The sequence below is a fragment of the Panicum virgatum genome, chromosome 4K (genome assembly GCF_016808335.1).
Source record: "Panicum virgatum strain AP13 chromosome 4K, P.virgatum_v5, whole genome shotgun sequence".
Lineage (NCBI taxonomy): Eukaryota > Viridiplantae > Streptophyta > Magnoliopsida > Poales > Poaceae > Panicum > Panicum virgatum.
Genome location: NC_053139.1, coordinates 40222435 through 40234773, shown reverse-complemented (window position 1 = coordinate 40234773; position 12339 = coordinate 40222435). Strand labels below are relative to the sequence as shown.

The following is a 12339-nucleotide window of genomic DNA, read 5'->3' as shown; positions in this document are numbered from 1 at the left end:
TCTTTGCATTTGTTCCCAGGTGACTAAATTCTCACTGTCATATTTCCACTCTTGGCTAGAAGAATTGGTGTCTTTTTGTCCCTGCTCAATATTGAACTCCCATACAGATTTCTCCAAAAGATTGATATGGATAACTAATCTTTTCTCAGAGAGGCTTGGACTGATTCCTGCTTGCACCATAACTTGATTTGCAAAATTGGAGAGATCGCAAAAATCCATGCATTCCAGTCTCAAGATCAATCCCATGAAAAGATAGCTCCAAATTCTAGGATCCCATCGCCTACTAGAAATGATTGTTTCCTTGTGTTTCACTTCAGTTAGATAAGCATCGACAAATAGCTGTGGCTTGCAAACTTGATCACTGAGCTGCTTGTCATAATCAATGGTAACTGTTAAGCTGTCAGCATTGGTGAAAACATTTGCAAGAACCGTCTCAGTAATAGACTCTCCCATTTCATAATCTAAGACCACTCTACCCCAGGCCAATTGCTGTAATAAATCAGCATGTGTGTCAAGTCCAGATGTATAGTCCCCATCCATGCCAAGATTGGCGTGCATCTGATCCCCAACATGGGTAAGCACCTCACTGGTATTGAGCTCGACTATGTGAGTTGTCTTCTCTTCATCCATGTAGCTTTTCCCCAAGGCTAGTTGCTTCAATAGACCTTTATGCGTGTTGATGCCAAGCTGCTTCTCTGCATCCCATGTAACCTGGGGACACATACCGTTGAACACTGTATGTGCAGCAACAATGGAGGCTATCGGGACCTTGAATTTAATTTGATTAGCATGTGTTGCTATGTAGTCTGTGCCCTTACTGCCACATGCAAGTTGCTGCAACAAGTCACTAGGCATACCCATCTTAGACGACATCTCCTCATCCCAAACAACTCCAAGAGGCAAATTACTGGATAATTTATTTGCACTACCCATGTCAGACTCTCTGAGAAGGTGTCACTATCAAGAGTGGGTAAATCCTTGATGACCAGAAAGGTGTCACAAAGGAAATCGAGGATAGGATCTCGGAAGCAAGGAGGAAGAACACCTTTCTGACCCGTTCGTGTTTCTGAATACTTTTCTGTCTTTTTTCCGTGTTGCTGGCCGAGTCTTCTATAGGAGCTTCTATCTTTGTTGGGTCCTGGGCTGGGCTGTGTTTAGTAATTGGGCCGATAGTGTTGGGCTCCTCTTGGGCCATGTCTGGGTCGTGACACTTGCCTAGCCGGCAACGGCAGCGTGGACGCCTGATCGGTCGGCTCGGCCGGCTGCGGCTGCGCGTCGCGTGGGCGGCTGCGGGAATCTCTCTCAGGCCTGGGCTCCCGCCTGGATGGGGATGGGATGGATCTGTGGCGGGGCGCCGGTGACGTGACACCCTTTCGGTGCGACTTGATCGTGCGATCTGCCAATCCCACGTCTGGGTTAGGCCAGGAGGCGTAAAGCGCGCCGGCCGGCACGAGTGGAAGGCCCGTTTTTTGTTTCCGCCTTTTTTGAAGGCTGATGAGATCGGTGGTAGACAGCGTGGAACAGAGTAGGCCAACTTCTTTTTCGTGACTCGTGTCACTCGATTTTGTATCGGTAGTGTGTGCTACTTCTACCGTTCCAGGAGTACGTCAAAAAATTGGTGGCTGCAGAGATGACAAATTTAGTGATATCTCTGATGCTCTGGTGGCGTCCTCCTGCTCCTACAAGGTATAGTGCCATAAACTTCACCGATGATGTTTGTTTTGGTCAACTTTTCACTGTTGAAAAATAGAGTAGAGTAGAATCCCCCGGGTTTAATGAGTGACATGTCAACGTAAGGAGTGTGTGTGTGGCAGTAGATTCTAAAAAAAACATAAGTTATGTGGCACGGGATGAAACGCCATGTTCACACAGCAAATTGTTATAAGCCATCGGCGGTGCAGGCTATATTTTTTCTACCTGAACACGTATTTCATTAAGAGGAAAGCAATACGACCGATACAAACATTAATAGGCAGAGGCTATTAAAGTGGTTACAAGTACCACCCAGCAAGTGGCACGCGACTCCAACACAACACAAGAATAGCAAGAACAATGGAGGGGGAAACTCACAAACCCACGAACCTAGATCCGACCAAACAACTGAACCTGATAAAAGATACACCATCACCAAGAAAGCATAAGGTCTTCAAGCTCGAAGGTGGCAAAGCATCCACCTAACCGACAGACCAAGACGGCAAAGCATCCGCCCAAAACGATCAACTACCAGTGCGACAACGGTGGCAAAGCATACACCATGAAGGAGGGCGGCAAAGCATCCGCCAGACGATGACCCATGCAATTCGAACGAGATGGACGCAATAAGGCGAAGGCAGGCGCAGGAGCAGGACCTCCCAGACGAGAGTTGACGACCGCCACCAGGACTAGGCGAAAGGGAGGTGATGCCCATCAGCAACCAGCAGTGCTTCCAAGGCAACGCCTCAAAGAAGGAAGCGACGCCACAGGCGCCGTCGTCGTCCGACCACAAGGTCAAGGCTTTCGCCCATAAGCACACTGAAAATAAGGAAAATGGAAAAAAATGACTCCTTCAATAAAGTAAACGGCGCCCAAAGGCGTCGCTGTCATCGGCCCGCTACCAGGCACCAGGCTTTCACCTACATCCCATTCCCTAGCCAAAGCCGGAGAAACCACCGGAGTGCCACGACAGTGCCGGCAGTGGCGGCCGGTGACCGCAGGCCAACGCCCTAGCAAGGAGGCGGTGGCATGAACGAGCAGCGCGACACCACGACAGCCGACGGCCCCCCGAAGTGAGCCCCTGCAACGCCCAAGCGCCGCCAGCGCGTGGGCAACGAGGGAGCGCCCGCCACCAGTGGCCATGCCCGACGAAGGAGCGCTAGCCGCCAGTCGCCGCCGACGCACCCAGAGAGGGAGGACTGGCCACCAGCAACCGCGCCCAGCGAGGGAGTGCCGGCCCCCGGCGGCAGCGAGCCCCGGTGAAGGCCCGTGCCCTGGCCGAGGCAGGGCCGGCCACCGGCGGAGCCCCAGCGAGCAGAGGGCGAATGTGGCAGTCCCGCCCAAATTAATCCGGCTTAAGTGCGCTAACCATCATCAAAACGACAATCAGGGTTAACACGCACTTAAAACGGAGTAATCCGGTAGTGCTGTCGGGTAAAATCTCGATTAAACCACTTGAAACAGGATCGACAAAGCAGTTCAGAGCGTGCAACATTCCACAAATTTTATAGCACAAAGTATGAAATTGAATTATTATTACGAACCAAGTTTGAATTTATAAAAAGACAACAGAGTTCAAGTTGGACGAAAAACGAACGATAGTCTAGCGTCGAAACCAGACGTCATGATGAAGCCCGTACATGACGTCATCCATCCTCAAATGTTCCACCTGAAAAACAAAGCCACAAACAAGGCTGAGTATACTAATACTCAGCTAGGCTTACCCGACTAAGGGTATACTTAGCCCTTTATCTAGACATGCAAGGTTTTTGGCTTGAGGGGTGTGTTTTGCCGAAAAATAGTAAAGAGTAGATCCTTAAATTCAGGTTTTAGCTTCCAGATTCTAGTTCAATTACCATTCTAAGTGAGCATCTATCCAATAGCATACATTGTGGAAACAATTATCTTTCATCATCCAACCAACCACATTCATCATCATCTTCATATTCCACTTCTTACTCTATGTGGCAAAAGGGTTAAGCAGTCCAAAACCGTGAGAAGCAGACGATTCGAATCGAATTTGTTAACCTGGCCAGGCAGACCTAACACACACGCATGGGGATCGACGTCTCGCTTCGCCCACGCGACTTTTCCCCTTTCTTTCCGGGTTGTGGATCAGGGTCACCCACTTCGAGTACAAGAATACACGCCACGGTACGACGCCGGGTCGTGAGCCTTCTTGCACCCGCATGTGGCCGCATGAGAACAACGTTCAAAGAGGGTGAGGGAGAAGTCCACTCGCCGGGCCGATCAGGTACTTAAGCTTACCGATTACCATATTTCTCGGCATGTGGTTAGTACTTTCAAAAGCTTAACCACCACTACCACACACTGCGGCCTTATCCATTTTCACTAAACAGACGGGGCATCACAAGTACCACAGCCCCGCCCGTGAGCCTTATAGGTGCAGTATGTAGTAGATATTCAACTCCTATAATTCTCTCGAGTGACAGAAAATCACTCGACTTCTACCAAACCATTAGCCTAGCCATCTAACGACCTACACATACTAGTGTTCAAGCATAGGTACCTAGGAGTTATGCAGCTAAGGTTCCATGCAACTCCTGTAAACTTAAATGCGCAAGTAGATAAGAATAATAATAAATTGCATAAATTTAAAATCGATAGGACATGCTCCGGGGCTTGCCTGGGATTAACACTAGGTTAATGTTAGTTAAAGGATAATTGCTCAACGAGCATCTTCCTTCGGTCGTGCACATCGGGATCCATCCGTCCATCTTCTAAACGTGTCCACCATTCACCGTCTTCTGGCTCGACTTCAACATCACATCCTTCAAGTGGTACATCTATCGTACCTAAATGAAATGCAATAATGCATATGTATGAATGCATAGTTCCGAGTTGTTTAGCGATTTAGGTTTTATTATTTTTATTTTAAAGACAACCCACTAAACCTACTTAGCATGAATAGACCCGATTAAAGCATTACCTTACAAAACTTTAAGAAATAGCATGAGAAATATTTTACTGGGTACTACAGGTCATAACACGACTAAACCGACTGGTTTCATATTTTATTTTGCAAGTTACAGAGTATAGAAAAAAATAAGTCAAGCTAAATCTATATTAATCAAGATTTATTTATTCGGAGAGTTTCAGAATGTTTCTGGGTCTCAAAATATTTATCAGAGCCTAGACTAAGCATGATAAAACTACAGTAAAAATTTCAGCATTTAAAACCACTTACAACTTCAGTAATTCATTTACTTATGTAACATCATGCATAAATAATCTAGCTAGTTTCTTTTAAGTAGACATGTTCAAACTTTTTGTACAGCAACTACATATCTAGAATGTTATTCTCTGCAAAAAAAATCATATATAAATATGTAGCATAAAGACCAGAGCAAAAATGACAAACTAAACAAGGTGATATCAAGAGTAATTAACATCTCAGGTTCTACTCCACATTTGACCCTCAAACTTGGCATGCAGGTTCATATACCCAAAACTAAATAAGGGTATAAATTTCAGATTTTTCTAAGTACTAGAACTATTTATCATGAGATAGCACTATTACACATGGATTAAATCAAAACCATATCTAGAGACATGTGATGGCTTTCAAACTTTTACTAACTTTTACTGCACTGTTATTTAAGGATATTAAGTGTACAAAAAAAGTTCCATCCATAAATATTCATTATAACATCAAGAAGAAAAAAAATGCAAGGTATTATGCTAGATCCAACAAAGAGTAGGGTTTCATCTAGTTACAAGTCTTATATGGTGCTCAAATTTTTACACAGATCTAAACATAGTATGAAGTAGCTACCAACCAAAAATCACCCATATATACTGAGTAGAACTCCTAGAATAATTATAGCCTATGGAATCTAATCTTTTTCCTAGATTAAAATATAGGCCGAAAATAAATATGTGCATTTAATGAAAGTTGTAGATATAGTAACAAGGAACTCAGATCAATTGAGTTTGCATTTTTCTGATTTTTTTACGAATTTATATCGATTTTACAAGTTCACTGCTTTGGAAAACAAAAAGGAAAAAGGACCTATTTTTGCGCAAAGGCCCCTGGACTTCTGTTTCTTCTCAGGGAAGGTCCCTGGCAGACTGGACAGAACAGGGGAGAGGTTTGCACGGCGTTTTCCGGTGAGGTCCCTTGCCGGCGGCGAGGGGAAAGTTGGGGAAAAGGGAGAGGGGTTCGCGCCGCACCTTTGGGTGGTCTCGGGGCGCGGGGAAGTGCTCGGAGGCGGCGGTCTGCTCCGGCGCGGCGGCACTTCGGCGGCCATGGGCAGAGGTGTCTGGGCTTGGGGGCTCCGTTGGGGCGAGGTGAAGCCGTTCCCGAGGTTGTTTTGGGCGGAAATAGGGCGGAACGACGAGCTCGACGGCGAGCTGCGGACGGCGGCGATGCTGTGTCGCGGCAGCGGTGTTCTGGAGGCCCTGGGCGGCGGTGAGCGGGTTGGGGAGCTGCGCCACGGCGAGAGGAAGCTCGCTGCGGGGTCTACTCGGGCGGAAACGCGCCAGAGGTGGGGTCTCCGCGGTGAGCCCGAGCTCCGCGGCAGCAATGGCGGCGGCCATGGCCGTGGGTCTGGGCGAGCTCGGCTCGGTTTGCTTGGGCCAGAGAGGGAGGTTGGAGAGGGAGGTCGGGAACACGTGCTGCGTGAGCCAAAGGGGGCGGAGAGGGCCGAGGGCACAGGGAGCTGGAGAAGGGGCACACGGCACGGCTCGGCGCGTCGTCGCCGTGCGCTTCGGGCAGTCGTCCTCGGCGTGCGCGCCGGGAGATGGTGCCGCGTGGCGAGGTCGAGAAGCTTCGGGGAGGAACCGGGGGCACGGCGCGTGGCCGACCAGTGGACGGGACGCCGTCCCCGACGTTCGCCGGCGACGAACGGCGTCGTCACGGCGAAAAACAAAGAGGGAGGAGAGAGATGGAGGTGATGGCATTCCTGTAAATAGCTCGAAGTTCCAAAGTGCAGTTTGTAAATTCAGTTTTTCTCCTTCTACATGGCCCCAAATGAAAATATTTTGAATACCAAACTTGCTCAAAATTTCGAGATCTACAACTTTCGTTTTAGTCAAAAGTTCATTTGAGGCTTCGTTTGAAAGATAAAATTTGAAACTTGAGTACGTTTGAAAAGGTACTATATGCTTCGAAATTCAATTTTTTTCTCCCATTTTTGTGTAGCAACTCGAAAAACTTTGAACACGAAAGTTGTTCGCCATTTGAAAACCTATAATATTGTTTTTGGACAAAAGTTTATTTGAACAATGGTTTAAAATTTATTTTTAACACCCGTTTGTTACAATTGAAGGATAAATTTAAACATTTAAAAACTGTGATTTGGAGAACTCGTCATTTCATGCGCCAAATCTCATTTTCTCACTTTGACTTCATCTAGACTTTGATTTATCATGACGTTAGTGATACGCCAATGCAATTTCATATGCAAACTTGCATCATTTTAGAAATTATTTAAGTTTTCTCTCCTATTTTCAAATGCACACAGACACACAAACGTATCCGATTCCATTTTTCTTGGTTGATTATGCACGATGTCTGGTTTAATTGCTCTTGCTTAATATTTTAAAACCTGGGATGTCACAGCGAACCCCCGGCCAACCCCGCGGAGGGGGCCCAAATCTGGCGAAGGGGACGCCGGATCCGGCCCCTGGCGGGCAGCGACCAGCGGCGGCGCAAGGAAGGCCCAGGCGCGTGAGGTTGGAGGGAAAGGGAGGGGGAGAGAGTGGGAAGAGAGAGGAGGCAAGCGGAGGCCGGCTTCGACACAGATGCCGGGCGGCGGCCTAGGGGGCGGTGCGGGTGGGGTGCGGCGTCGCCCGCCGAGTCACCCCAGGGAGGACAACACGGGGGTCAGTTCCGTCCATGGACCGGATCTAGTCGGTGCAGGCTATATTCATACATCCAATTGTTACTAGGCATGTAAATCGAAATACTTGGATGATTAGATTAAAATGGCTGCCTTGACTTTGAGCATGAAAAATATTCGCTCATTCGAATCGATTGTTTACTCACGCCCCCACCCCCAGCGTCCTCCTAATCTATACTACTCATACATCATTGCTTTACTAATCTGACTCGGTCCACAAAAGGCAAATTACAATAACAACATTTTGCAAAGCTCGCAAAGATGTTTTTGAACAATCATAATCAAACTAACACAGACAAAGCATTTTATATCATAGAGAACTTGACATTTGAACATACACGGGTGGGGTCTTATTTTGAACTTCTTATGAAGAGAAACACAATGGTTCAGTTGGATTTTAATGCGAATACTTGGTTTCGAATTTATAGTTTATTTAAATTCTAGATCATTTTGCATGTGAAATGTGATGATATCATCTACTTGTACTTTTAGCTCCGCAAGTATGGTTGTCGAAGTTGGAGGGAAAAAAGTGAAGCAAGTCCAACATTATTAAGGCCTATTTGTTTGAGCTTCTATGCAGTTTTTCAGCGTGAAAACTCAGAAGCTCAAATAAAAATCGAATTGTTCACGCACCTTCTGGAAAGCCAAAAATTCAAAGAAACTGAGTTTGTATGTAAAGCTGAGAAGCTCAAATTTTAGCTTTTTGTAGCTTTTTGAGTTCAGAAAGTTAAAAGCATCATCTAAAGTTATTATTGACTCTTCAGAAGCAAAAGTTATGGGCAGCTTTTCAAAACAGCTCCAAAAGCTCCAGATTAATCAAACAGGCCCTAACTTAACTGCGGGAACCCTTGATTCATCAGACATGTTTCATCAAATGACGACTGCTGACTCTTCCACGTGATTGTACAAAAGGGATGGATGAACATATGGCAACATCACATGTGTGCAGACGAAACTTCTAAACTACTCGCATTCCAAACAAGCGTTTTTTAAAGTTTTTTTAAAGTCAAACCCAACTTTCTTTTTACTTCCGCCAGCAAATGCTACTAAAGTGTACTATCTTAAAACCAAACGATTGTGCATTATTAAAATATTTTCATTGTTAATAAATTAATGTTAACCTTTGTGATATTTGTTGTCGCAAAAAATGGACTGTTTTGCGGAGCATGACATGCTATTTGTCTAGGAGCTCTACTTATCTTCAGTGTAGATTCTACTTTTGAGGTTCATGGCGTGCCAGTCAATTTAGCAGGTAATCAACAAGAAAAAATTTAATCAGTAAATAACAAGAACTCATCGGCTGGGATTTCGAATAATTCCATGAGATTAGGCATCGGCCAAATTGTTTGATGCATAAGCAGAGCCATCGGCTATGGAGCCGATTTATGAATGATAATTGGAACTAAAAACAAATCTAATTGCAAAGAAACACATCCAGCTTATTAAACCCAACTTATCGTCACCGTCAGTCGGATCAGATCTAATTGAGACAACGCTGATAGCCAGGGCAATAAATTAACTAAAACTTGTTGATAATCTAGTTACAGTAAAATTTATTCTTAACTTGCATTTGTGATCAGCTAGAGCAGTCGGTTGACAACTCAAGTTACAGTATATCGAACCAAACAAATAAGATTTAATCTAACGCCATTATTCAGTGATCAGATCTAACCGAGATAGTAATGCCAAACTAAACGAATCACCCTCAGTCCCTCACCTACCTCTTCAATCTATTCATAAAAATAATAAAAATCATTTTGCCAAATATTTTTTAAAATAACTTTTTCTCTACTAAAGAAGCTGCTTCACTAGGAGCTACAGCTGGAGCTGTGTTTTACCAGGAGCCGCGGTCAAACCAAACGGGTTCTACGAGCTACTGTTTGCAAGAAAATCGCCATGGAGCGGATTTCACGTGCAAATGCAAAAGAATAGGTCGAAACTAGTAGTGTCGTACTTGAGCTTGTGCGGTAAGAAGTTGGCCCACTAGCGATTGCCTCGGCTCAAGGCCCTGCCCAGATAATACAAGAGCCCAAATTTGCCTGTAGCAAGAAAGACTGGGCCGCATCGCTAGTACAAAGCCCAGTGGCACCGTCCTCCTCCTCTACGCGGAGCGTAGGGACGAAACCCATCTGGAGCCCGTGTCCCGGTGGTGTGTCTTCAGCAGGGCTGAAGCCCAAACGGCGGGACGTCGTTGTCGCATCTCTCGCCCAACGGCCACACCGAACGAACAAACGCCTATAGATCCAACAGTTTGGTTCCAGCTGCTCGCCCGCATGTGTGTTCCGTTGGTTGCTCGGTGGTAGAGTATCCGAGGTTTAATAAACTGTTGGCCTTCCCGGAAGCTGCCTCCTCGTCCAAGCCTCTCCCTTCCCCGCGGCCGTACGTGTAACACCCAGAAAACTTCGGACGGTCCGCCCTGGAGCGGCGGACGGTCCGCCCTAGTAATACCTAGATATTTATTTTGTTGTGGGCCCTGGTTGTCATCTCCTCCTTCCTCCTCATCCCATCGATCAGAGACGAGCGGAGCTCGTCCGCTCGCTACACCGTTGCCCCCTCTTTTCGATCTCCTTCCTCCGGCCACTATATTTCAATTTCTTATGCGAGCACGTTCCCCAGCACCTCCTCCACCATCCCCAACCCCCAGCCAGCTCCTTCTCGGCCGGAATCGCCCCCGCCACCGCCGGTCAACATTGGAGCCCACTTGAAGCTTTGCACCACAGTCGATCCGCTTCTCCGATCATCCTCCGCCCGAACCGACCGCAAGAATGGATTCTTGGTGAGTTATTTGTGCTCTCCAGCCTTTTTCCCCTTCCGTTGTGCGCCGCCGGCGCCGGTGAACGACCGCCGCCGCCGCCGCAGCCGCGCTTGCTGCCGCCTGTCATGCGATGTTAAAAAGACGAACCGCGGACGGTCCGCTCAGGGGGGGGCGGACAGTCCGCAAGTTAGGATAGAGTTTGTCCAGATGCGTTGTGTTTCTGGTGGTCTCGCGTAAATGAACCGCGGACGGTCCGCCAAGGAGGGCCGGACGGTCCGCCGGTAAGATTAGAAATTTGTCCAGAGACGTTGTTGTCTCTGGTGGATTGGCAGAGTGAACTGCGGACGGTCCCCTAATGGGGAGCGGACAGTCCGCCATAGAGCTTGAATTTCGTAAAGAGACGTTGTTGGTTCTGGTGAGTTTGCAAAGGTGTACTGCGGACAGTCCGCTACCGGATCGCGGACAGTCCGCAATATAGTTTTAAGTTTACCCAGAAATGTTGGTAGTTCTGGTAGGTCGACAAGGTTGAGCTGCGGACAGTCCGCTGCCGCATAGCGGACAGTCCGCCAGCTAGTTCATTTTGAGTATGGTTCGTTTGTAAGTAGGGAATTTTAGCTGCACTAATTTGTGTCATATGCATGTGCATTAATTGGCATTTCATATATATTCATGCATATGCATTATTGCACCTCATTTAGATACGCTAGATGTACACGTGTGGAAGTGAAGCACGCGGTGTTGGAGTCGCCCCACAAGACGGTGTTCGACGGATATCGTCAGAAGATGGAAGGACCCGCTGAAGCAACCAAAGACCCGACCCAAGGTCGGAAGGGCCCAAGGCCTTAATAGCATTAACACTGACTTAGGGTTACCCCAGGTAAGCCCCGGTGCATAACCTACTATTTTAAATTATGAAATATTATATATCTATTACTTGTGCATTACGTTTCAGAAATTGTTTGAAATCTTAGTTGCATGATCCCTAGGTTCCCTTGAGTTTTATACTAGTATGTGTAGGTCGTAGCACTGCATTGCTTAATAGGTCTCGATAGAAGTCGAGTGATTTTCTGTCACTCGCGAGATATAGGATATTTTCAAAGTCGAATAATTTCCGATTACTCGAGAGATATATGATGTTTTTATATTTAATTATATGAGTCAATATATTCAAGATGGAATGAAGAAAAATTGAGACCGGACGAGGAGTGATGATGAGATGTAGGTATGGCAACAGGACAGAGTTACTGGTTGTCCTAGCCCCGTCTGTATCGATTGAGGACCGTACCGTTGTTGGCCCTGGTGATCATATTGAATTGTACTAACCGCATGCCGAAAATAGGAGGTAGTCGAAACCGGTAAGCCTAGTACTGCTTTGCTCCGAAAGTACAGGACTTCAACTCACCTCCTGGGGTAGTCGAGTAGTCGCGGAGAAATAGGATGCATGTACTTACTTTTGGTGGTCTCATGTTGAGCTCGGCTGACCATATGATGGTGGGGCGGTCCTGTAGTTCGAGACGGGGAGGGAAATGGTTGGTGCGTGTGGTCCGACAGGGCTTATACGTGCCGTGTTGGTTAGGTCCACCTTGCAAGGTTAAATCGGATCGATTCGCCGTCAGTCGCTCTCGGATATGAGCACCTTGATCAACTGCGTCACATTGTAGTAAGATAATATGGAACATGGATTATACTATATATTTGCTGATGTCTACTTTGAATTGTGATTAATATTCTACCATGTTTGTTGTAGTTGGTTTATGCCAATATTAGATAATGGTTAATCTATATACAACTTGAGCTAAAATATTAAAAATAAGGATCCACTTTTAGATGCTTTTCTGCAAAATAAACCACCAGCCAGAAAGTTTTGCATGTCTAGATATGTGGGCTAAGTATACCCAATAGTCGGGTAAGTCTTTCTGAGTATTAGTATACTCAGAGTTTGTTGTTTACCTTATTTCAGGTATAGGAGCTAACTAGGTGTCATATTGGTGGGCTCGATGTGGCGCTTTATCTTCACGTCTCGGTAGT

General features: G+C 46.4%; 1 protein-coding gene across 1 annotated transcript; it reads right to left on the bottom strand.

Moving 5' to 3' along the window:
* Window positions 1-4307: 4307 nt before the first annotated feature.
* On the bottom strand, window positions 4308-6316 carry LOC120705224. Its single transcript, XM_039989692.1, has 2 exons — window positions 5887-6316; window positions 4308-4508 (listed from the first exon to the last, which is right to left on the bottom strand). Exons 1-2 carry the CDS (start codon window positions 6250-6252, stop codon window positions 4500-4502), a joined length of 375 nt encoding a protein of 124 aa, XP_039845626.1. The 5' UTR covers window positions 6253-6316; the 3' UTR covers window positions 4308-4499.
* Between the last annotated feature and the right edge of the window lie 6023 nt (window positions 6317-12339).

Excerpts from the sequence above, each read along its gene's own strand:
- LOC120705224 (XM_039989692.1), bottom strand. The coding sequence starts at position 6,252 with ATGGCCGCCGCCATTGCTGCCGCGGAGCTCGGGCTCACCGCGGAGACC.